We start from the raw sequence: 27,190 nt of genomic DNA on the forward strand, positions 1-27,190 counted from the left end.
AAACTATTTGGAATCCAAAAACCCACAAACACTAAAAGTTAGCCTTGGAAAATTCAAGCTCGAAATATAGCTCGAGTTTTTAATAATATGAGTAAACAACCTCTGCAGCTGCTAATTTTGGAATGCTGTGGGTTTGCCCAAAATAAACAACATGTATCTTAATAGAGCACTTTCTTTTTTCAGTGACAATTCTATTTTGACAGCAGGTAATATCTTTTGCATGGCTTGTGTAGGAGCTCAGTCTAGGAAATACTGATAAACAATTTTGTTCTGAAGACATAGGATTATACTCTACATTTTGTGCACTTTTAATAGAATTGCATTTTAAAGAATCTTTTTTTAATAGAGAAAGAAACTTGGAAGGTTTTCTTCATGGTAATGGTGGTGTGGGGGGTTCTTTACAGGGTGTGATTGATGCTTTGGGGGCTTTTTGGGTTTTTGCTTGTTTGGGCTTTTTTTTTTTCCTTGTTTTTTTGCGAGGTTGTTTTGGTCAGAGGATTTTTGGTGGGTTTTATTTTTCTTTCATGAAATTTTTTACTTGCCTACAAACTTTTGTATTTATTTTCTATTTACGAGGCTTTTGAATTTCTCTTCACATCTTCCCAAGATTTGCCACTAATTGCCTACAAGACCTGAATTTTATGGCTTAGCAATGGAAGACTATGTTGGAATACATATGTGCAACAGCCAGTAACTCAGTTGCTATATAAGATACAATAGATCTCAATTTTGTAGCCTACTTGCAAAGCTGCTGGTTTTAGTATCTGAACTGCCAACTTCTGAGCATTGTCAAAAATATTTTGGAATAATATGCATTTTACAGGAAAGTAATACAACAAATATTTTAGATTTGCTGAGTATTTGTTAGAAGTATGTTTTACGGTCAAGGAAGTGCATACGCCAGTGAGCTTTGCCAATCTGTGGCATCTCATTAACAGGGACCACATCTGCACTCGTCCTTTATAATCACAGCCCCTGGTATGTAATGTGTTGCGTATTGCATAATATTTTTAATGTACTATTTCGGTGAATTGTGCTTTCTGTGTACTGAATTCTCTTACATTTTCTTAATTTGATTTTGTTCAGAACAATCTTCGACTGCATCAGTTGTAGTGTTTGCTGAAGATCCTGTAAATTCAGTTAGTTGCTTTGAACTCTACAACTGAACCTTGTCAGGGTGAGCTCATTCCATCATTTTTTTAAAAAAGATAAACTGAACGTCACGGGAGTTTGCCATGTGGGTTTCATAGATAAGGTAAAAAAACCCATCAAAACACCAATCCTGGATAGTATCAGCTCTTCACAGGCACTTATTATCCAATGAAATATTTTGGAAGCAGGGTGTGGTTGGCTAAATTATTACTCCTCCCACAGCTCTCTGCTATGTTTCCAGTTTCAGAGGGAAAAACACAAGCTTGTATGTTGAGAGTGAGTCATAACCTTTCTTCTGCTACTGACTCACTTGGGAGTTTGAGGTAAGTCGTTCTACCTTATGTTTTGATCACTCTGCCCCTGGGACAGCAAGGAGGGGACAGTGGAAAGTTATGCAATGTTTGCATAGATGAAAAGTGTAGATACTGAGACCAATAATATTATACACAGTAAAATAATAGCTTTGTCTGCCCCAAATGGATTTTTTTAACACAGCTTCTTTCCTACATAAAACATGTCCCCACCCCCCCCCCCACCATTTTCAATATAAATGTTTAAAGAAAGACTATGCTGCACCAAAGAACACCTTAGGTTACTGAAATATTTTAAAACTGTAGTATTTTCCAGAGGAAAGCATATGCACCTTTCATCACACTTCTCTTTTGCACCAGCAATGACAAAAATAAAGCTGTACAGTGGTGCAAAATTCCTGATGACTTCTGAAATATGAGTTAGCCCTGAAGGGTGTGGAGTTCACATAGAACTGGCTCCTAGTCAGGTATTTACACTTTATCCTGGTTGTTTTGCAAGCATGTCAGGGAAAGGCTAAACTTTAAGAAGTTAACTTTTAATAACTAAGCATATTGCTTAGCATGTGTGATATCAAAATAAATATCAGCTATAGTCTCTCGTCTGTAACTTGTGTGTTTTATATTCCTACTTTTGTTTCCCAAAATATACATATCTAAATATCTTACTGTAACGAGACATACCAGTAAAGCTGCATATTTACTAAACCATAAGAAAAAAATAAATTGTTTGTAAATTTTGAGGAAAATACACTTTAAACCTAGACACACTTCAGTCGAGAAAGGTGACATACTGCAATCCTATAAACAAGGCAAAGCTCATGGACACCAGCACATAAGTGAGCAAGAGTTGCAGTACCCCATGTCATGGGCAAGAACAGAGCACAAGACTGATAATCACATCAGACTGCGCCACGTGAAAGGACTGTTATTTCCTATGTGGAGAAAGTCCAGGTAACTCTACTTGGCAGATGGTAGCAGAGGAAGTAGTTTGCACTTCAGGGTTGTTCTACTTTTGAAAACTGCTTGTTCTATTCTTTGTGTTTTCTGAGTATTTCTGTGTGCCCGCTGTGAAGTCCTTTTAATGGCTGTATCTGCATGTTACCTGCAGTCAGAGGCAGGGCAGGGATGTCGGCAGGGCCCGGGAGGGTGGCAGGGCCGAGGGCAGGGCCCGGGGCGCTCCCCGAGCCGCTCCGCGCTCCGACGCGCAACTGGTGGCGGCCGGTCCGCGACACCGCCCGGGAGCGAGCCCCGCACCGCTGCCAGCGCTGCTCTGCGCACCCTGCCCGGGCTGGAGAGCCTCCCTCTCACATTCTCCTGGGGCTTTTTGTTGTTTCTTTTTCCCTTCTTGCCTACTTCTGTCTGGCGGGTTACGGTCTTCAGGGGACTTTCCCTGGCTGGAGGCGCGGCCGGGGGGCAGCGCGGCGCCCCGGGGCCGGCCCCTCACAGCCCAGCCCAGCCCGGCTCGGCCCGGCCCGGCCCGGCCCGGCCCAGCCCGCGGCCCGTCGCTGGCGGGCGGCAGGAGCTGCACACCCGCCGCGCGCCACCGCCAGCCGGAGTGGGACGTTTCATTGTCCGGAAATGATGGGGAAGGAGTGACTGCGGCGGCGGTGGGACAGCGGGTGTGAGTGCCGGGCTGTGCGCTGCCGGGGGCAGGCCCGCGGGCGCGGGGCGGGCGGGAGGAGGCGGCTGCCGGGACGGGAAGGCTCCCGCGGCCGGGGCGCGGCGCAGGGCCGTGCGGAGCGGGAGGAAATGCCGAGGTGGGCGCGCCGCGCTGCGGGCCGGCTCCGCCGCGGCGGACGGGCCCCCCCCGGACACCCCCCGGCCCCCCGGACACCCCCCGGCCCCGGCCCCGGCCCCGCGGCCGCTCCCGCCCCCCGGCCCGCCGGGATCGCTGCAGGGGCGGGGGGCGCGCCCGCCGCCGCGTCGGAAAGTTGCCGCCGCTTCCCTACTGTCCCTCCTCGGTCCCTCGCCCAGAGCCGTGAGTTTTCTGCATAAAATACGTTAACGAGTCCTTTCATTTGCTTGTTCCTTCAGGGTCGCGTGTTAGTTTTGTCGGAGAGGGGTGCAGGCGCTCTGTAACTCGGCGAGAGAGCTGGCAGATGTCCCAAGTGAGAGAACCTCTTCCTCCGGGGCCTGGAGGGCCAGAGCGAGCTCCGACTGAAAACAGCTCTTTGATCTCTCTCCCTCGAGGTGAGTTGCTTTAAAGTTTCTCTGTAATTGTTGCGCGTTATATTTGAATGATGCATTTACTGGTTTGACTTGTGGGTTTTAACCCCTTTTTTTGCCCCTCCCCTCTGCAGTGTATCTCTGTAACACTTTCACTTCACTACTTTATTGTTTTAACCCAAAATTCCCATGAAAAAGTGAACAAAAAATAAATAAAAAAAAAATAAAAAAAAAAAAAAAAAAGGAAAAGAAAAAGAAAAAAGTGCTGCTCTCAGCCCTGATTTTCAGTACTTGAAAAACTGCAGTCATTCAGAGGTAGATGTTGCTCCTCACTTTTGATTTTCTCAGCTTTGTGTTTGTGCTTAGAAATTCTTTCCTGTAAAGCTGGCTTTCCAGGTCTTGAAGGAGATTATGGAAAGTTGATCCAAGAGCAAGAGTGTTGTTCAGGTTGGAGGTCATTTTGCTGTTTTTTTCTTAGATTACTCTGTGATACTGCAGCTAAAATCAGTTTCTGAGACTACGATTTGTTTCATATCAGCTGTTCAAAAGGTTGTTTAAAAGTACATATATCTTAAACATAAATTATTTAGGTTATGTCTTATTTGCTTTTGAACAAAATACACTGATACTCTGATCACCTTCATATATGGAATTTGACAAAGTATATTTTAGGTTAACCTCAAAATTGGGAAGTATGTTTGCCTGTCAAGTCCTGGTCTGTGAAGATGAGACTTTTCTTTGTTTATTCACTTACAGCTACGATTTTCCAGAATTCTGACAGGAGTTTAAAAAGTCTCTGAAAAACAGACAAATAATGTTGTTCAAGAACTGTAACTTTATTCATAACTGGTTAACTGGAGCAGAGCCTGGTAATACAGTTGTGCAACTGTGGATTAAAAATGCAGTCTTGTTTTTGTAACTAGGAAAGTCAATAGCTATGTGTAATCAAAGCTGAAGACTTGTTTCAGAAAGTATCTGTAGCTAAGTAAAAATGTTTTGGCAGTGAGGCATAGCAAGTTGGCTTATACTTATCTTATTGTTGGATGGGTTTTGTTTTGTTGGTTTTTTTTTTTTTTTTTTTTTTTTTGTTTTGCTCTGGAGAATGACTCATAACTTTTAAAGAGTAAAAAATAATAAAAAAGATTAAATGCAGAAGATCAAGCATGCAGAACTGAACTGCTAGAATCACATTTTTGCCAGAACCATCAGTACCTGTGATATGTGTTTGTTTTCAGTGTGTTGTATTTAATCTGTCATGTGGTCAACTGGCCACGCTGGTTAAATTCTGCATGTAGGCCATACATCGAAGTTAGTGAAGCTTTAAGCCAGTGAACTAGCTAGCATGGAAAGTGGTCTCATTCTCACAGTACCACTTCAAGCTGAGTTTTCACTATGAAGTGAGTGTCCTATGTATGATTGTAAATACATACTTTTTTTATTTTTTAATGAAAAGTAAGGAAACAAATACTGGTCTGTCCCTGACAAGTAATGTGCAGAAAATCTGAATGACACAATTAAATCTCACAGCTTTCTTGGGGATCAGTAAGGTACAAACAAGCATTATGATTATGTGTGCACTGGCCACATCTATCAAGATACATGCTCAATTTTAAAGCTTAAAGACAAAGCAGAATTCAACATTCAAATAGATAATTTTTATTCTAATGAACTTAGATTTAAGGAAAATGTGGATTTTTAGTGTAGGTATTTGTTGGTTTTTTTCTAGTCTTTTTTTTCAAGTTGTTGGGGAAGTGGGGGTGGAAAGAGGAAAAGGTGAGTTCATAACATTTCCAGTCGATATTCCAGCATTTCTGTTGTCAGCTTTGCGGTGTGTGGTTACAGGGTAAGGTAATTCAGATATTCCAGGGCTGAAAAACTGAGATAGTATGTCTGGAACTTTCAACAGCCCCAATCCTTGTATTCTAGCCCCAGGACATCCAACATTACACTGACATCTCTAGAATTTGGTGATAATTTTAAAAGCTTTGATTGAAATTCATATTACTGACTTATAAATGACTTCATGTATTTACAGTGAGATACTTGTAATCTGGGTTGACCTAGAATTAAAGATTCCTTAATCAGGAAAAGATTGCTTATCTTGTATGTATAATAAAGTATTAAGTGCATTCTAATGAGAAGGAATTTCTCATTTGTAACAGCATACTTTACTGTGCTTTGTATATGTTTAACTGATATAGATGCCTTATATCCTGGGAACAAACTTTTCCTCTTCTGTACTTCTGTGAGGTATCATCAAGAAATCCAGATATATAAAGTGTTCCTTTTGCTTGATATCATATACATTATGAAGATTAATTATATTTTTCCATGAAAGGAAAAAATCTTCAATTGAATTCTGAATATTCAAAAATAGCTATCCCACAATGTAATTAAAGATCAGACAAACTTAATAAAGCTTAGGCAGTATACAGGGATATTCATCAGTTGTGGACATGGTGAAAACTGGGTTGAGGCAGAGTTTGGCTTACAGATGTGGTATGCTTTGGCTTTCACAATTTAAAAGAATTTTTCTGTCTTGCTTTAATCAATATGCTCTCTCGACATATCCCCTGTTGCTGTTCTTCCTTGTTAGTTCATTTTTGAATAAATGCAAAAATATTAGTGAGAATCTGGATGATGCCCATCCACAATTAACGTGCTGTGAGAGAGAGTGAATGAAATCATGGCCGCCTCTTTTGTGGCAATGTCAAAATTTGACTTCAGTCTTTAAACCATTATCTGTGTCAGTGTGGTCTGCTGCTCTAAGAGACACACACTGCAGGATGGAAGGATTAGTCTAATTTCTGCAAATGTGTTAATTTCTGCCACATCCTTCCAAAAGTGCTTGTTCAAGATCCTAGTGATGCCTTCTTTCTTCTCTGTAGCTCATAGATTTTGGAACCAAATTATGATTACATCTACTTGTAAGTTGTAGTCAATGAATAGTGTCATGAGTCTGCTTAGACCACTTCAATTTGGTTGTGATCAGGTATTTCTCAACTGATAGGTACCAAAATAATGCCCCTGAGGAAGGAATGTGGCAATTTGTGACCATTGGACTGTTTGCTTTAAGGAAAATTCTTCATAAATTATAGGTTATGGGTGGGATTATTGCCTGGAAGATGGGTAGACTTTTTTAAAGAATCCTCTGCATTTCCGTAAACCATGGAATGCAGTAGAGAAATTCAGTGGACATGGAACTACGTTTAGAACATCAGGCCACATTTTAGAAAATGGAGGACTGTCATCTATAAATTATTTGGAATGCTTTTATCTTTGTTTTTGGATAACTAATTGTAATCTAGAATAAAGAAGGAATAATATTTGGCTTTCTCATTTAAGAAAGAAAATAAAAACAATAACAATAATAATTAACAACTTATTACAAAATTGAGACTGATAATTTCACTCTAATAAATCTTTAGATGATGGAAATTCACTAGAATTTTTTTATTTTAATGGAGTGGGGAAGATGAAGAAATCTAGTAGAAATATAAAGGATCAGATTCTATAAGTGACTTTTCTCTCTGGTGCAGATCATCTCACTGTTGCTGGATGGAGATGCAGTTCTGATTTGCTATCTCAAGAAAGCATATCCAGCAACTAATACTTCCATTCTGTACAAAGTACTCCTCTTCAAGAACGTGATTCTAATCTTCATGTTTTCAGTGCTTAACTGTTTTCATGATGAGGAGCACGAAAGGAATCTGATGGCTAGATGAGATTGGGTGACAAAAGACTTAATGCAGGGAATGTTTGGATGTTCTTGAGGCAACAATGATTGCTATCACAATAATTACTCCATTTTACCAGCAATGCCTCAGTGTTATGAGTAATATATTTTTATTTTAACGGTTAACCAGTATACTCAGATTGCTCAAACTTACCACATATTTCCTCTCTAATTTTATTCCCTCTTGCTATCTGACAAGAGTTGAGAGAATCTGTATTAATTTGATTCATTGCTGTGTGCTAGTACTGAGGCATATTTTTAATATTACTGACTAAAATATCTAAAACTTTGGTAAATAGATGTCTAACTCTCACATGAAAATATACGTCTGCTTTCAGTTTCACGTGCATACTGTTCCAGTCAAGTGATTCATGCCCACATGTGTGTGATACACTTGAATCAACATTGACTTGACTGTAAAGATGACATATCAAGTTTGAAGTATTTTTGTTCCATCTTATATCGCAGGTTTATTTTATATCACAGTAATTCTTAAATTCGGCTTTGGGCTCTCAGAAGTTAGATTTCTCTTTGCCTTAAACATATTTTTTTTTCCGTAGTAAGTAACATTCAGCAATGAGTGTGTTATCCTACTGTTTTTATTTGGATCAGCCATGCAGTTTTGAAGTAAATCTGTTTGCCTCTACTTTGATTTGCATTGTAGAGTGATCCTAGGGAGTGACCTGGATGGGATTCCTTTTGCTCAAAATAATACGAAAGCTGCAGGAATGTGCCTAATACACTCCAGCCACTAGTAAGCCTTGAATCTTTAAGATTAAATCTGAGAACTAGTTCAAAGTAGAAAGCCCTTGGAACATGTATAATATGGAATATTCTTACAGTTAACTCTTTCACTGTACAGACCCAGTTTCATTGGCTGTTGCTAATACAGCCATAGCTGCAATTGCTTAGTATTTCCATGAAACTGGTTTTGTATATATGTGAAACTTCTTTGGATGAATGACATCCATGCATAACTGACTGCAGAATTAGTGTGATTATTTGTGAAAAGTTTTCACTTATGTATTTGACCTTTTTAGCACTTAAAATCATGGAGAATACCTATTTGCACATTGCTGTTCATTTTTAATTTATCATGACTCGAATTTATTCACGTTGTCAAACTTCTAGTACTTTCATAGTTATTCCATAGCTTGCACCTGGAAAATTCTTTATAAGAGTTTTCAAAAAAATTGCTTGGTTAAATTGCTCTAATTTTAAGAAACTGATTTTTTCTGTGGCACTTCTGCCATTGAAAGTTGCAACGAGACATTTAAGTGAAAGCCACTGAAATTGAATGAATGCAAAAAATTATTTATTTTTTTAGTTTTAAAACAATCAGACATTTAATTGGAGGCCTCCAACTCCGTAATTTGTGTATTATCAGTATTAATTAGATGTCCTTAATGAAATTAGATTGTTTTAGGCAAATGCTGAAATAGGCATTCTGTTACTAAACTGTTGAATTTACTTGTTATATAAAATCCCTAAAAGTTTTAGGTATTTCATGAAGTAGGTGGGAGGCATTACTGTTAATGCTTACATTGTGAAATGTGATTTTATCAGGGTTTCTTTGTGTTATTGTTGTGAACAGTGGATTTTTCAGTAGGAAGTAACATCTTTAGTGGTTCCTTGCCAGAAAGGTTATTAATGAACAAAGGAAATGTTAGAAATGCAGTGTTTGCCACAGGCTCTTCAGTCTCTACCAACAATTGCACACTTGAGACAGAGAACTGATGATTACATTTCCTTTTGGGAACATTCTTTTACTTTTTTATTCCTCAAAAATCTATTTATGTATTTGTGTTTATGTTTTGTGGCAATCGATTTTCTTTTGTAATTTCTCTTTCCTTTGAAGGACAAAATTTCATTTGGAATGATTTGAACTTTGCACATGTATTTTAAATCTGCATATGCTTGCTATAGGACAAACTCAAGCCTTCTGGTGACTCATTCCAACAACTAGGTCAGCTTTAGGTACCTAAGTCACTTTGCCTCATGCTTCCAAATCTGTCCTTCACCCCTCTGCCATAAAACTGTTGGACTGATCGTGACAGTATTTTTGGAGATCACAGTGGTCACTGTGGCATTCCATTTTCCTTTTTTCTCTTTCCTTGATGAGAATGATGCAGTCAGGTTTCCAGAAACTTTTCCTACCAGTTGTTTTTTTCTTAACATGTTATTTGGAGCAGTCCACCACATTGCTAGTGAACAGAAAATGAATGTATCATAGCAGCAAAGGCTGTGGTTGTTGCAGCAGAATTCCTTAAATTAATTTTGTATACCAGCTCCTAAATTTTATGGACAAACCAAACCTGTTTCTCAAGTCCAGTTTGTAATTCTGCTAGTCATGCACTCTAATGATTCAAATTCTTGGAAGCGATGGCTGAGTGAGTTTATAAGGTCATGTGTCATCTAATGAACAGAAATCAGCTGCCAATCTAACTCTGAGGATGTGCAATCCGCTTAATGTGGGCACTTGTTTCCATTTTAGTTTTGTGTATGTTACATACTTCATCATACATGATAGCACATGTATGAACACACAGAGACCCATTTCTGAACAAGATATGGTGGGGCTCTGGGGGCAGCTGGCATGTGAATGTACAAATGGATAAGTACTTGGAGAAGAAAAGTTGGTTATTTATCAAAGACTTGAGCTCTTTGGGGTGTGTCTTGCAAATACACACCCATTACGTATCTTTTTTGTATTTTCTATCAGTTTTGTGTATTAATTTCATCTCCACTAAGTATGCTCTACATTATAGAGAAAGATGCACAAATGTAGCTCTGAAAAGAGAGATTATTTACTGAGATGGTCTAAGAATGTTTCAGGAATTAGCAACTTCCCAAAGGCATAAGAGGCAGAACTGGAAAGAATCTATGGAGATTGCCCTGTATACCTGTTTTGCCTAATATTCATAGGTCTTTCTTGATAGCTCTATTTGTTAAGTTTACTTTTTGATAGGGCTGTTGTAATAGTAGCCTTGTTACTAATCCAGACTGCTGACATTATTCAGTTAGTGGAGTCTTGCGGAATGTTTTTGTCATGTTGCAAAGCAAGCCTGTATAACTGGAGGCATATTCTCCAAACTAGAACAAAAGTTAACAATCAATATTACAATAGTCTCAAAGGCAAAAACAGGTTTCTATTCTATGTAATACGTGTATTGTTGTGTAATTTATAACAAAATTATGGTGAAATGAATGTATATATTATAAAAATTATTTATATATACTTAACTAATTCCATAGAGAAAAAGCAGTAATTCACTTTATTCACCTATTTAATGAAGCAGTAATTTTGACATGTGATTAAAATTTTAATTTTTTTTTCACTAAGTGGCTTACCAGTTATCTGTATCATAGATATGATTTGGCTTTTAGCCATCTCAATACTATACTTTGCAAGCATGTCATATGTCTTACTATTTAAATCTTAAACTTGCATTAATCTCTGAGGAAGTAGACTTTCTGCCTATGCTTACCTTCAGGATAAATCACAGGGTGTTCTGTGTGGGTGTCACTCCCTGGGGCTTTTGGCTAGAAGCTTTTCAGCCCTGGCACTGCTGTTAGTTTAAGGAAAGTACAGAGCCACACAAGTTGCTGGTTTGGGGCTCAACTGTGGTAGGTAAGAAGTCTGTGTTGCTTTTGTGACATGACCTAGAGTAACTTAATGGGGTTTTGAGGAGAGATTGAATTTATACTTTAGCACTGCCAGACTCAGAACATAATGAGTCTTTTCTTTCCTTTATTTGAACTGTTAAGAAGAACATCCCTTTTTTTTCTTGGCTGTCAGTATTGGAGGTTAGCCACATGAGAGCAGAAAGGTGTGCTAAAGGAAGCAGAAGCTAAAATACGAAGGAAGTCTTATAGAAAAAATTCTTAAGGGTAAGCTTGATTGAAACAGAAAAGTGCTACAAATTTACTTGAAGATGCAGTGGAAAAAAAGTCATACTTTTCTATGGCCAGATCCAGTCATTAGTATTTCTGTCAGAGTAAGGTCTTTGAGTTGATTCTTCATAAACTAACTCTTGTGGCAATTCTTAGGTACCTAACATAAAAGCAATGGCATCAAAAAGGGACAGGAATGTTCTTGAGACTGTCTTCATGTGTGACTGGTTGTAATTGGTATGTTATAGTGGCATCTCTAATATTAAAAAAAAGAAAATACGATCCCATTATCAACTGGTTGTTACAAGGGAATAATCAATAAATTCCATTGTACAAAAACTGAGACATGGTATGTATTCAAGAAAAAAGCAGCTGAATCAAGACGCCAGTGTGTGTTTTCAGTGTTTTGATGCACCAGAAGTGATTTATGAAAAAATGCTCAAATAAAGAGATCATAAGATCTACTATTTCTAAAGCCCCATTGAACTAAGTCTGGGTGTGATGGGGTTAATTTTCTTCATAGAAACCCCTGTGGTGCTGTGTTTGGGATCAGTGACTCAAACAAGGTTGATAGCACACCAGTGGATTGGCTGTTGCTGGGCAGCTCTTGCACAGCATCAGTCAAGGTTTTCTCTTTCCCCACTTTTCTCTCCAGCGGCTAGACTGCGGGTAGGCATGGGATTGGGAGGGGACACAATTCAGACAGCTGGCTCAGGTTGACAAGAGGGTTTTTCCATGCCATAGAATGTCATGCACAGCAATGAAAACGGAAGGAGGTTTTAGGAGAGGTAGCCATTGCTTAGACTAGCTTGGGCACGGGTCTACTTGTGGGAGAGGGTGAGTGGTTGTCTTTGCATCTCCTGGTTTGCTTTTCCTTCCTCTTTTCTTCACTTATTATACTCTTGACCCACAAGTTTCTTCCCTTGAGTCTGTCTGTTCTCTCCCCTTGTCCCGCTGGGACCTGGGAAAAGGAGGAGAGGCTGTGTGGTCCTTAGCTGCTGCCCAGGGTGAGCTCACCACACCATGGAGCAGGATCTATCAGGATGAGCTGCTCCAGTGGGCAATTCTGGAGTGCAAAGTAGGATACCAAACACATGTTTAATGGGGTAGGTTTCTGTTACAGTCATTTATGGGGAAATCTTCATGTGAATTTAATGGATCAAAGAAGAGAGAATTGATGTTAATTGTTTTGAACTTCTTATCAAAATTTTTTGGTGTTCAATTGCAACATTGTTTCTTTTAAACTTTTTAATAATGCTTCTTTTTTCTTGTTAACTGCTACTATTGTTTACATGGTCTTGACTGGCCATTTACCATATCCAGCTAGAATAATAAAAGTGCATATGAAAAATACACATACAGCCTAGATAGTGAGAAGAAACAAGAGAAGAAAATACTGAACTCAAAACAAACAGAGGAATAAAAAATAAATTTATATGAATAATGATGACAGATTGTATTCTGCACTCCTTCAGATTTCTTAGATAAAAATGTAATCTAGAACACTGAGGGCCCCATAATATTAACATTATTGTTTCCTTATAGCCATTCATTGTTTACTACATGAAATAATAGGGTTCTGCAAAGTCATATCCTATGCAAGAGAATTGTATACAGCTACTCTGTGGGTCTGTACTAACACTGCTGAGTACATATTGTAATTTTGGTGTCATTGCTGTAGTAAAGTAATTTAAGAGCAAAATATCCTAAAATAGCTCATTTAAGCTTAGTGTTTGTGGAAAGCAAAGTGCTTTTACAGTAGCTCTGTCAGGACACTACTTATTTTTATTCAGTCTATTCCTGAAGACTTTTTAAACACTTTTGAAACATATTTGCATGTAATACTTAACTGCAGTGGCTAAATATTCATACTTCAATACAGTCACTTTGTATTTGATAGATACCAGGCAGAAATAATTTGTATCTGATTTCTGTCAAAGGAGTTGAAAAACTCTGTGTTTTGGTTTTTTTTCCTTTTTTTTTTTTTTTTTTTTTTTAATTTGGTTTGATGTCCCTTTTTTGGTTGGTTTGTTTTCATTTTCTCTCTCTCACTCTTTTTGTTTGTTTGTTTGTTTGTTGTTGTTGTTATTGTTGTTGTTGCAGGTTTTGTGGGTTTTTTTCTGTTTGTTTGGTTTTTTTTTTAATGTTAATAGGATGATTATCTAGGTAAGATTAAGTCGTGAGGGCAAGGGGCAAAACTCATTTAAGTCAGTATCTTCTCATTCATTTCAATAACTATGCCAATCCCAGTGAAACAGTTCCTCTCAGGATGGGCTTGAGGAAATACTGACAAGTTGTTGGTGGGAGGGAGGACTGAGAGCAAAGTACCACGGAGGTAGCTAGGTCAGACATTTCAGAAGTGGAAATTGATAGAAGGAGAGCAGCAGTGTTGAAGGCAAATGCTACTATACACACAAGATGGCATATATTATTTTGAGTGATGTTCAGTGCCTCAGTTTAATAGGGTGAATAACAAAGGCAGAAAGTTAGGATTTAAAATCAAAGTGCTATGGGTTACATGAAGAAACTAACCTTTGCTATGTTACAGTAGCAAAAAGTGATTTTTCTGTGTCTCGGGACTGGAATAATGGCTTTACTAGAGGATACAGTATGTGAAACTGTAATTTGGGATTTATAAATGTAGTCTTGTTTGAAATAAATAAATGGACTTTTCATCAGTTGCTCATCTAGATTTACTGTAAATATTGAATGTTGTAGGTATATTCAAAAGAAAATACACAAGACTGAAAATATTTAGTCCCTCGAGTAAGTAATATAAACTGATAATCTGTTGCTGTGAATAATAAACAAAGTAAATCCAGATTTGAAAATGTTTCCTTGAATGCCAGCAGGAAAAATGTGTAGCAGTCAAGAACAGAAAGATTTATGTGTGTGGATTTGATTACTAAAACATTGATGACAGTGAAGATGAAAACTGTCACTTACCTTGGTTTGAGGAAACTCCAGTGATAACTGGCAACATCATCAAAACAACATCTGTTACATTGTGAAATAAACTGAAGAATCCCTCAAATGCCCTTACTATGGAATTTTCCCTGCATCTTATGTAGCCTTGGAGAGAAGAAATACTTTTTCTTTTCATTATTGGCTAAATGTTGACTTTTAATCAGCAGTGGCTTTTTAAAACTATTTTTTCAACAAAAAATAGGGAATTGTGTTATAATATTTTTCTGATTTTTTTGTACTTGTCGCTTTTGAACTTTCAACTCTATTTGTCTTTGATTTTGTGTTTAATCATAAAACACAGAGAACAAAATTTTGTGAAATTACCATGGCTTTTTTATGCTAGAGCCACAAGTATGTGGGTAAAAAATAATGGTTTTTTTGTGTGACAGAGCTATTCAAATTTTTGTGGAAGCTAACTAAATAAGAAAACACCCCCTACTCCCCCTGCCCCCCGAATATAATTTATTATAGAAGCTGCTGAGTATTATAGTATTATTTTCCTCAGTTGGATACAATATGACTGAAAGTCTTTCTTAACAAGAAATTGTATTGATCTAGGCCAGAAAACAAATGGAAAATCAGCTTTATTGGGAGTTAATTCTAAGGAAACAACAGGAGATGCTAAGACAAGTTATATTTTATGTATTTTATGCCATCTTACTTTTAATTTTCAAAAATTAGTTTAAGTAGTTAATTTGTTTAATTTTCAAAAATGGAGAAAAATACTGTACAGGCTAATGTCTTGGAATTTCTTTTGACTTAGGTAAAACTGACCAAGAAACTACTGTGGCAGTAGATAAAGACATAAACCAGCCTTCCAGTAATCAAAGTATACAAGCAGAGATACAAGAGCAGTCCATCTGGGGAAATCGCATTGATGGTGACCTCATCAGAAGTAAGTATTTCCAGAACAAATTGCTGCCATTGGGGCTTGCTTTCACAGTGTAATGTGATACTGCCTGTTGACTCTCTTAAATGTGTGTCAAATGCAATTGTGTTGCAACTGTACTGCACACCTACTGAATTTATTTCCTAGATTGACTCCTGTCAGCATGCATAAGCAACAAATAAAAGGAAAGGTGTGATTCGAGTGGTGAAGTATGGTATAGACTCTGTAGCATCTGAGCTTTTAAAGCCTTAGTGTTACATTCTTCTCTTATCATTAATAGTACAATAGTTAGTACAGCATGTATGCAGCTGTGCTAGGTGTCATCACCTTCAATTTTACATATATATATATGCAGCAGAGTAATCTATGCTGAGAGCAGTTGCTTCCAGATGCACTGAGTACTGGTCAGGTGTACTGGTCAGTTTTTTAAGAGTTTTGAGTCCTGAAGTATTTATTTTCAGAACTAGAAGAATGCTGTAAGGTAAGGTTTTAGACCTATGCTGTGGAACTGTGGAGCTTTTAAATTCGTTTTGACAGATCCAGATTCCTAGTGTATGTCCTGAATGCTTTTAAACATAAAAAAAGTACACAAGATTATTGCTATTTTTCTGTCATGGATTGAAGATCATATGCTATCCATTGCACTCTCTTAAGGCAAAAATATTTCTGCCAACTGCCAGAGGTAATATTCTATAATGCTCTAAAATTCTGTGAATGCTTGAATGTTAAGTTGCTCAAGGGAGGAGCAGCATGAGGAACTGTTCTCTAATTATTGGGTGTATTCAGAAAGAAAATTAAGTAAATGTAGAGTGGTACTCCAGCTCTCTTGAGGTTGTCTGATCACACATTTCAGGGTTTCTTTTCAATGTACATTATACTGTTGACAGTGGGGTAGAATCATATTTTTGAACCTCTGTTGTCAAACCTGGTGATTCTTTGCTGCAGTTACCTGTTTCTTTTTAGATTGTTTTTTCGTTTGTTATTTTGCTTAGTTGTTTTGTAGTCGTCTATACTTTCATCTTCTCTGGAACTTTGTGTTAGCATTTGAAATTTCTTTCAAATCTTAGTTAATCCTTTTTGTTTTCTAAATAATTAACCCCAGTAAATACTTACACCTCTAATGTCTTGAATTGTTCCTAGATCCTTTACAGGAAACTTGAATTTAATGTGTCAGATTAAATTAAATCTGATGATTTAAAAGAATTGTTAAAGGGCTACAAACAGGGAGAATTTTCCTGACCAGCTTGAGAATTTACTTAGTCCCAAAAAATTATTGTTCTAAACCTAAATGTCCCTGGACAAGCAATTACTTTGTGCTTATGTTGAGTTTATGGAAAGGTGTGTATGGCATCATCTGCTTTTGGAATAGCCTCATTCCCTCTTCCTAGAAGTTTCCCTATTCCCAAACCCATGAGAAAACAGATTTATTTCATAGCAGTTAGCAGCATGCCTAAACTATGGAGGAAAGGACCAAAGACTGTAGGGTAATTCTGTGCATCCTCCAGTCTGTTCGCCACCAAGACATACAGCAGTGGCTGCACTGCAGAACAATGCAAAAAAACCCCCTTTTTTTTTCAACATAGAGTAGAAATTGAAGCAGACAGTGGAAAGCCCTGGTAATGTGAGTTGACGATTATACGTAGTTATATCTCTGTGATGGGAGGGTGAGTTGCTGCTGAATTAAAAAAAAAAAAAATTAAAAAAAAAAAAGGAGCAGGGAAAAGGGGAAATATAGGATATATAGGATAAAATGTAGAGGTAAAAGAAACTGTTCCAGTGTGCATGACTGTCTTCATCTTAGAGTCAGGAGTAACTTTACCTCTGACTTTGTGAAAAGCAAGTTTAGCTGAAAGCTGTAAGTTTTTAAACACTTAGTCTTAATAAGTGTGTAGTAGAGGTTTTTTTGTTCGTCATATTTGATTAGATGCTATGATGCAAACCTCTCCTTGCTTCAGATAATCTTTAGTTCAAAGTTTTCTAGATGGAAGAAACAAAAATTATGAAATCAATGCAGTTTCTTTTTTTTTGTTGTTTTTGTTTTTGGTTTTTTTGTTTTTGTTTTTGGAAGGATGGGCTTATGACTAGGGAAATTTGTTCTTTTAAAAATTGGGGAACAGTTTTTGACTGAGTTATACATTTTGTAGTTTGCAGAGCTCAGTATACTGAGTTTTACAGCTCAATATACTGAGTAGCCAAGTTTGAAAACCAGAACAAGTGCAGCAAGCATAAGCTTTCTTATCACAAACATTACTTAAGTATTTCGTGTAAAAAATAAGTATTATAGCTCTGAATGGTCTTGATTCGACCAGATTTTTTAGCCCACAAAACTAAAGTTTTCAGACTGTTGTATATTGGAAGAACTTTGAGGTTAGAAATAAACAGTGTTTTCATTATTACAATATATTCTAAAACTCTTTCTAAAAATTGTTTTAGACAGCGCATACTTCACAACTGTTCAGCAGTTTCTTTTTTTCCCATACAGATTGTTTTCCATCCCCACAGCTGATACATACTCCATTTGTCTTAGCATTAGTTACTACTTTATAAATGTTTCCAGCATTTAATTTCCAATGTTTTCCTTGTTTGCAGCTGTTTTATCCTGCTGTTATATGGAATTAGATTAATCAGTCAGTTTTATTGGCACACTAACAACGGAGTCCAGTGTTAGAGCCCCTGTAATGACTTCATTATGTATGATTTCTCATTTGCACTTGTGAACTCAGTTTACCAGGCAACATCAATAAACTAAAACACTGCCCCCATTTTCCACAGTAAGATGTTTTACATTCACCTGCTTTGCCCTTTCAGTCCTTTTTTCAAGCTCCCTTTTTTAACCTCCAGAGATGTTCTCCAGATTAGCCTTTTCCCCACCTCCTTTGGAGTATCCCTTCTACCCATTAATGAAAATGTTCATAATATCCTGGGTAAATGGTTAATCTTACAGGAAGCCTCAACCAAGGAATTTATTATTTTTGAAGAGTGTTTCAGAATCAAAAGATTACTGTATACTGACATATAAACAGTGAAGGACTATATAAAAAGCAGTTGTATTACCTTTCTGTAGTAATTGTTAATACACTTGCGTAACTGTTACTGGAAGACTGTTCAGTTGGAGAAGGGTCAGGGGAGAACCACAAATATCTCAGGAATGACTGGAGTAGTTGAAAACACGCCGTATTGTGGAAAACTGCCTGGAATTCAATCTGTTTGGTGTTAACAAAGGCAATAAAGAGGGGCTGTGCCTAGTCCCTAAGAAGCATGCCACAATAAACAGAAATTTGGTAAGACAGTTCTTCAGCTATAGCAAGACAAAGGGAGAACTAAATATAATGTCAGGAAGTTCAGTTAGACTAGGAATAAGGTGTACATTTTTTAACAGAATATTTGAGAACAGGGAAAACTGCCAAATCCTTGGTGGTTTTACGTGTGTTAAATTGGCTTTAGTCATCACAAGATGGCAACTGCTATCCATATCCTTCAGTTTTGGAACCTGAGTAAAGGAGAGTCTTTCCATAGTGGTTCCCCCAGCTGGGGAGACATATATTTTTCAGTATAATTATTCTTCAAGAAAATCTTGTGACCTGTTCCCTTCACAGATGCATACATATTTTTTATTTTATTTCTGACTGTAGAGGTTCTGCTTTTTGAAAGAGCTTTAGAATAACTCCATCTGCGTCTTTTTTGGCAGTGCATTTTAAATATCTGCAAGCACCTTCTGCTTATTTTCATTGTATGGTCTGGTGGCCCATAACAGAGTGGTTCTGCCTCTGTTATCACTCACTGTTGGCAAGTGAGGAGGAGTGTATGTTAAACATGCAGCAGGGTAACCTGTGTCTATAGGAATGAAGCCATAGCAGTTTTTGCTGCTCTGTGTTACCACAATGCTCTGCTTTGTTCTCTGGAAGAGGTATGGGATTTTTTTTTTCCCTCTTAGATAAAGAAAAGTCTATAAAGATGGGTTTTAGAATATTTAGGCAGGATTTTTCAGAGGGCGCTAGGTTATCTTCAATGTGTGTTGCTATGCAGGGAAAGGAATGTTTAGGAGGGAATAAAATGTCAGTCTTCAACACTATTTGCTGGTGAGGATTTAATCTCCTTTCCAGTTCTCAAGCAGAACCTTAGCTATGTGATATTTAAGAAAACAAAAAACATCTACCATAGATTCAAATTGTCATGAATAATTGATTAATAATAATCCAATTCTGAAGATTAAATACCTAAAATATGCCCATGTTTTACAGATAGAAAGGTCATTGCTATCCATCATTTTCTAGCTTCAATTGTCTCTTTCTCCTCCATGGAACACCCTTCTGATAAGAGTAGTTCTTCAGGGAAAGGGATGCTTCTTTCAGCTCTATGGGGATCAAACAATCTTACATAGTCTTGTTGCCATGTAAATTTTATTTACTATATTCTTCTGGAATAAATACCTAGATATTTTTATCTTTTTGTTTTTTATATTTTATGTTGACATTTTTACCTAACATGATTATTTATTTAATTTTAAGATTTGGAGATTCCTTTCTTTGTCTTTCTAAGTGAATGATTTCTCTAGTTTATGTTATGCTGTTTGTGTTTGGGTTTGTTTTTCTTTCTGACAAGAAGTAGATAATCTGCTGTTAGAAGTCTTTATTTTGTTTGATATTAATCCAGATATCTTTTCTTAGATGTTCTATGATGCATAGTCATCTTATAATTACTGTGATTTCAGAGGTTCCTGTTTATTCTGTCTATAAAATAGTGCAAAGTGCTTGAGTTAACTTAAATGGTTCTTTTCAAAGCTAGAAGGTATGACAGATACAGTCTTCTTGCAGCATAACAGTGTGTGACTACAGAAATTGTGCAGAATAGATTAATGGAAATTATTCAAAATATATTACTGAGTTTGAAAGGTGTATTCTATTAGTTAGAGAAGTGATTTATGTACAATGTTCCAAATAGACCCAGGTATAAAAATCTGTTAACCTATGAATGAGCAAAACTTAATCAGTTCAATATTTATACAGCAGCACAGTATTTGATATTTAGAACCTTCTTTAAAAAAAGATTAATCTTTGACAAATCTGGCTAGTAGATGTAATAGAGGAGTACAGGTCTTCCCTGAGAACTCCTCTCCGAGAGATTTTCTAATCCTCTCCCCAGCAGAGAACTAGCCTGTGTTGCTTCTTTTTCTCCCCTGATGTGGCAATTCTCTTACTACAGCTGCTCCAAAAGTCTTCAAAAAACTTCTCAGGCCTATTGAGGGGCCTGGTGAGTTGCACAATCAAAGCCTTTCCCTTTGATTTTCATTTTACCTTCTCCTGGGTAGAGAGGGATTTTCACAGGTAGCTGTACCATTATCGTTACAGTCTTCTGAGTCTGGCTGGGCCTTTGGTGTTAGCCTGGAGAAAAAGAGGCTCAGAGGAGACCTTCTTACTCTCCACAACTGCCTGAAAGGAGGTTGTGGCCAGGTGGGGGTTGGTCTCTCCTCCCAGGACAAAAGAACCCAGTCTCAAGCTGTGTCAGGGGAGGTCTAGGTTGGTCATCTGGAAGTATTTCTTCACAGAAAGGATGATCAGATGTTGGAATGTACTGCCCAGGGGGGTAGTGGAGTTACCATCCCTGGAGGTATTTAAGGGAAGACTGCACGTGTCACTTGGTGCCACAATCTAGTTGACATGGTGGTGTTTTGTCATAAGTTGAACTCAATGATCTCAGAAGACTTTTCCAACCTAATTGATCCTGTGGGATTCTGTGTTTACAGCAGTCACTGGGAAATGACCCGAGTGTTGCTGAAGTTAGTGGTCCCTTGTAAACTGAGCTGCTTATGTTTTATGTACATCCTCTTCCCTTCAACTCCACGTTGAATGCTGTAAGGAAATGCAGCTAATGATGGACTGAGGTAGATGAGGAATTGGTATGTTGTCACTCCACGTCAAGAAATAAACTTCTTGCTGTTGTTGATCCATTTACAGAACAGTAGTCAAACTTCAGTGAGAACTTTAAACTGTTCCAGATGGCCATAAGATAGATATATGTACGTATTCTGCATATCACTAACAGCCAGAATTACTTGGAGCCTTTTAGTTTCTGTTTTATTTTACTTCTGACTCTCAAAATGTTATCTGAATTTATGGTCTGAGGCTGAGGAAGTTTGGATGGGAGTAATCATCAGTACCAGATAAAGGTGAAATTCTTTCAGTAACATGAAGATTACTGTGCTTGCTGTGTTTGGGCCTGAAGTAAATTCTATCTTAATTTCAGAATATTTTCCTGTGTTGTATTGGTACTGTCTCAGAATTAATCATGCTGTTATGACTGTATAGTTACATTCTTTTTCTGATTAGTTCCTCATATAGGGGAAAAAGTAGAGTTTGCTTGTTCCCTAAAAAGCAAGAATAATAAAACTCTTGACTGCATTCTATGTGAAATATTATACTACAAATGCGTCAGTGTGGTTTTAGTCTTCTGTTTTCAGTACTAACAGTAGTTAGTTAGCCATATTTACCAAAGAAAACACCAAATTATGAAGTGAAAGAAAGTGTCATTATCTCAGGCATACTTTTAGGAACCTGCCTGCTGGCAAAAATGTCATGAATGTAAACCATTGCAAAAGTCCTTTTTTTTCTCATTTTAGATTTAATTTTGTATTTGCTCTCATGGATGTTAAAAGCATGGAGTAGGTTTATACAGCTCAGAGGTAGTACTGTGTATTTACATAGTACTGTGCATTTACATAAAAATAAATGAATTCTTCAAAAATTAAGAGTCAAAATAGTTTTATATATTTTTGAATTTTTTATTTACTGATAAAAAAGTAAAAGAGGAGGAGGGCCTCATGGTCACAGGATAGGCCTTAGCTAAGTAATCATAGTTAACCATTTTTCTTCTTTATACAGCTACATAGAGGAAAGAGAAGTCTGAATATTGCTTACTTCCTATGCATTCTGATAATATGATATCTATAGTGCAAAAGAACCCACAAGTACCTTTCCCTGAAGGTATTTTTATAAAAGACAAGGAAAAACAGGAGCCTGTGACCTATTGGTGTCTTGTGGTGTGGTTTTCTGTTTTCTCTTAAAAAAATTCTTCATAATCCAAACCTGGAGGAGCCTTTTAAAAAACATTAAAATGTTAAACAGCTGTGGTCACTCAGGCTATTTCTAATACCAATTTTTTAAAATCATTTTACTGATGAAGCAGGCCTCCAGATATATTGAGGCTTGATTTAAGAGAATGATTAATTATTTGCTACCTGAGCCGTAACTCTTTTTGAATGAACTGTAGTTTGTGCTGTGTGAGAAATATTTTTGTGTGGAGACTGCTCTTGAAGTTTGTGATTACAAAATGCAAACTAATACATCTTAACACAAGAACTTTTCAAATTCTGAGTTTGTCTGGACCCATGAGGTCCAGAGGCTTAAATGTTACTTCTAAAATTCCTTCCCTCAAATTCTATGCAGTATCTCAATTATCATGTTTTCTCTTTGAACTATAAATATTATGACACTTGTTTGGAGAAAAATTAGCAATGCTAATGTTAATTACAGTAGAATTTCAGCTAAGAGACTACTTCCTGTTGCAAAGGTTCCTCAGATTTTAGTGAGTTTTATTGATTTATAACTCAGACTAAGGTTGGATAATGTTTGCATAAAATGTTAAGAAGTTTGCTTTTGAGAGAAGTCAAGTAGAGCAAACTGTTAGGCAAACCTATGGAAAAATGCTCTATGAGTCAGATTTGACCTTCAGGGCATGCTGCTGAGAGACAGCATAAACTACTTGCCTGTTCTTTGGAAGATCAGGAGCAATTCTGTCTTCAGGTACAGGTAACTCTGAAGTACATCTTCAAAAATAAAACTTCTTAGCCAGGTAGAAAGCATCTACCTTTCCCAGGCTCCTCCCTTCAGTAGGACAGGTGCATATTTGGACTATATTTCATAAGTTGCAAGTTGAAATAAAATTCACATTTTGACAGAAAAGCAATGAAAGATTATACTGACTAGAACTACCTTTAAGAGCAGTGTCAAACTAGAATGGAACATCTTTTAGGTCTGTACAGTTTAGCAATACAGGAGATCAGTGAACAATACTCTTTTTGCTTGAATTTCAAAATGAAAGAAACTAAGTTTTGGTGAGAAGATTTGGGATTAACCTGCCTGAAGAAACTTCTCTGAGGGATCAACCTCAGTTATTCACTGAGGTGAGGTGATGCAGAAAAATGTTTGGATGGTGAGGTGGGATACAGAGCTAGCTTTGGATAGTGTACATGTACTTTTCTTATAGGTGATTTTATCAAATTACACGATCTCATTTAGTATTTCACAGCTTACTTTGTAACTATGACTTTGGGAAGTATTTATCTACTTTAATATTTTTTTTTAACTGTGTGATGACTTTTTAGTGATGAGTCTATCATATTTATAATGTAAAGTCAGTATTGCTAAATATTTTTATACAGTAATAGATCATTCAGTGAGACTGTACCCTAATCCTGCTCTGAAGTAATTGACAGTATACATTACAGTAGCTGTAAAGATCTCTGTGCTTTGTGAGAGCCTTGTTTACAGCCCTTCTGTAAGCTGTTCTGTGCTGGATCAAATCCTGGAAACTTGAAACTAGTGTGAGTTTTGTATTTACAACAAATAAGACAGTATTTAACTTTGGAAATATGGAAGGGAAAAAAAAAAAAACCTCACAAAACTTTTTAAAGGAGGAATTCTGGTCAAAGGTATCTGTTTTTTATCCATTCCTCTTCTTGTTCCACTCCTTTGACTGTTACTTGATATACTTCTCTGTCCACTTGACTTTCTGATTCTTATTTGTAGCATAGTGTTATGCATGAGGAATCTTTTTCTTACAATTTAGTTGACAGACTCAGTTTTAAGTAAATCACTATTTGGTTTTGACTGTTTGTGTTATTACAGAACATCTGCTACTGTAGCATTTTCAGAAGAACAGCGAGATCCCATTTGCTGTGCTGTGCTCCCTCCTTGAACAGAGCTTTTGTTCGTTATCAACTCAGCATCCACACCAGGGATTCTGCTGTGATAGTTGGAATAGGGCAAGAAGTTCAGGTCTCATTATTAATATTTTGTTGAATTTTTTTGAAGCAGGTCCTTATGGAAAAGGAGAGAAGACTTGTTTGATAGCACAGGGAAGGTTTTGATAGAATAATACACTTTACTTTCAAAACTTAGACATAGAAGTGCATTTCACGATGGCTATAATGGAATGGCACTTCAAAGTATTGATTTTAAAAAAACCTCTTTAGAATTCAGGGTAATTTTGGAAGAAAGTAAAGGATGTGTATCAAGATATGCTGGAATCAAAGTTGGAAGAATGCTGAAGGATTGTTCCCATTTTTAATAAATTATTCCCTATTCTCTTTCCCATATTTGCCTTATAAAGTAAAAGGATAAAGACTGACCTGTCCTTATAATAATTCTGATGCCAAGACATTTTTCTCTTTTCTGTTTACAAAATTTTCTCTAATGATCCTTTTTCCTATTTTTCTTGTTTGCTAGTCCGTTTGCTTGCTTGAACAGTCCTTTGCTTCCCTGCTTATTTCTTGACTATAATGACAAATCTTTAAGTAATGACAGTAAGGTTGTGCTTAGAGTCTGACTAGAAGTATTTTAAAGTGCTTCAGTACAAAAACCTGTGTCAGCATCTATGTGTTAACATCAACATTTAAACTGGTTTTTAAGTAGCAATGAACCTTCTTGTTGGTATGAGAAATCTGACTATTGGAGAACTAACAGTGAATTAAACATTTTGTAAAAATACTGTGCAATTCAGGCAAAACCCCCAGCTGTTAAATTTTACAACACACTATGAAACTCAGCTTCTAGAACCATGTGATTATGTGAGATTTAATTTTCATGAAATAAAAAAAAATTAACCTGGTCTTAGTTTGCAGCTACTGACAAAAGCAGAAAGTTAAAGACTGAAAATTCAGAAAGCCAATAAAAAGGATGTATTTAAAAATAAAATATTGGTGATTTTTGAGTAGTTTGGCGTCTCTGTACTGCGTTGGACAGAAATGGGAATTTTGGCTAAATTATCATGATGCTAATTAAATAACAGGTAGTAGAGAAATATTCCATTGTGAATTAGTTAGTTCTAGGAGCCTCAGAAAATGCTATGGCACAATAAAATGTAGCCAGTTATACTGAAGGAACATGAAAGAAAAGGCTGCTGGAATTAATTCCAAATGGCAGATAAAATGGCAGATTACCAGAACTCTTCAGAAGAGTGAGTATGGTAGTATTAAAACCAGTGTAGTTCTGTCCCCGTAGCAGTTGTTTGAGTGGTTTCCTAAGTGTTTTTGTTTGGGGCCAGGAGGTGCAAGAAGGAAGGCTGCAATGTATGTGGGGCAGGGAACAGCTGCACAGCCCAGGGGATGCAGCAGGCAGCACTTTGGCTCACCCATCACAGCCTGTAGGGTGCTGCTGTTGCTGGTGGTGCTGTGAATGCTGTGAGTGTGTGGCTGAAGGCTTGGGTAAGCAGCAAGGGAAGGTCAGTTTTGTTTCATATGTTTGCTGTCTATCGTATGCTATACGTTCGATCTTCGTGGGTAAGAGAGGCTTGCTGTGTCAGCTGTGACTTTTTAAAGCTCTTAAACTGTAAAAGGACAAAAAGAAAGTAGCTAAATTCTAATGTTTTCACTTAAAATACCATGCCTTTTCTTGAAATCCTTCAGCTTATTGTAAAAACTTGTAGCAAAATATTTTTAAAATGTATAAGTGGCCATTTTTCAGTATTGTAAATAATACTGACACAGCACAGATTTTATTGCTGTATCTGCACTCCATTAAAAAAAAGTAATTGTGATTAATGTGCAGAAGGATTTTTTTTTCTGTGAATAAAGAGAGGTATGTCTTCTAAATAATACAAAACAAAAGGCTTAAATAAAACAACAAAATGTGTTGCAAGAACACTGATTCCACACATGGCGCTAATTCAAATTTAAATGCTACTTAAAAATATTTTTAAACGAAGGATGAACCAAATAAACTTCAGTGGGTCAAATTGCATAGTTTTTTAAGTTGAAAGAACTATTTTTAATAGAGAAGGAAAACAACTCTAGAGGTAATGATGAATGCTTTTAAACATGCTGGAATGAGAATAATCCCATCTACATGTTAGAGATAAAAACTAGTATTTTACTGTTAATATCGTTTGGGTGCAACAATTTCATAGGGAATTATATCTTGTTTCATGAACAGAGTGGAAAATCAGAATTTTAGCTCAGTTATGGAATGAAAGAAAAGTGTTTTACAGGTAATTTTATCCCATTAAAACAATTTATCTATTTCTTCACCTAATCTGACGCTTTCCCATTGAGTTAATGCATTTGTTCCTGAATTTTTGTGCTTGTTGCTGTTGGTCACTGATGTGACACTGTATTTTTCTAACAGCACAGATTTGTAACTGTGTGGCTCAGATATCAGAGTTTTCTTGTGTATTGTTTGAGCAGCTTATGCCTTGCTTCCTTTCAGGAAACCAAGTGCATCATTTTTAGAGGAAGTTCAGTCTTCACCAGGCACAGTCAGCAGTCTGACTTTTGCTCTGCTCTAAGGGATGGACCTGTGAACAACTGGCAAAATCTCATTTAGCTTTACTTTTTATTGCTATATTGAATTCATGCAGTCGAGGTCATTATGAAAACTTGGCCAGGATGCGTGGGTTTTTCCAGCCAAGTCAGAAAGAGGTCTTGCTAGATCATTTTGGTAGAATGTGATAAATAAGCAGTTAAATAAAAAATATTTGCCTTTTTTCCTTAGCACTGGTGACTATAATTACATGTTGAGTGCATTCAGTTTTGAATTTAATACACAAAGCTCTCAGCTGAAAAAGGTTTATATTCAAAAAGGTTTATATTTATTGCCTTTTCCCTTAGCATATGAAACAACTGTTTCTGAGTCAAAGTTGCACAGCCGGTGGGGTGGGGTGGGGTGGGGAAGGGAAAAAACAGCGAGCTCTGATACAGAAATTGAGCCTTTTAGTCCATGGTTGCTTGTGGCTTTGAATCTAGGGAGGAAAAAAAAGAGAATTTAGGTTTTTCAAGGACTCTGATAAGAACACTTTTCAAAG

General features: G+C 37.0%; 1 protein-coding gene across 4 annotated transcripts in view; it reads left to right on the forward strand.

The window, feature by feature from the left end:
- Positions 1–1,346: 1,346 nt before the first annotated feature.
- MDFIC (MyoD family inhibitor domain containing) overlaps positions 1,347–27,190 on the forward strand; it is a 52,496-nt gene continuing 26,652 nt past the window's right edge. Inside the window, exons 1-3 of one of the 4 annotated variants that reach the window (XM_083860382.1) lie at positions 1,347–1,475; positions 3,498–3,653; positions 14,990–15,121. In XM_083860382.1, the coding sequence (XP_083716508.1) occupies positions 3,563–3,653; positions 14,990–15,121 (223 nt within the window). In that variant the 5' untranslated portion in view covers positions 1,347–1,475; positions 3,498–3,562. Of the gene's footprint in view, positions 1,476–2,242; positions 2,415–2,955; positions 3,085–3,159; positions 3,221–3,497; positions 3,654–14,989; positions 15,122–27,190 lie in introns of those variants that run through there. The other 3 variants (XM_083860384.1, XM_083860383.1, XM_083860385.1) reach the window with 3 other exon arrangements.

Source organism: Zosterops lateralis (assembly GCF_965231275.1).
Source record: "Zosterops lateralis genome assembly, chromosome: 4".
In the NCBI taxonomy this organism is placed as follows: Eukaryota; Metazoa; Chordata; class Aves; order Passeriformes; family Zosteropidae; genus Zosterops; species Zosterops lateralis.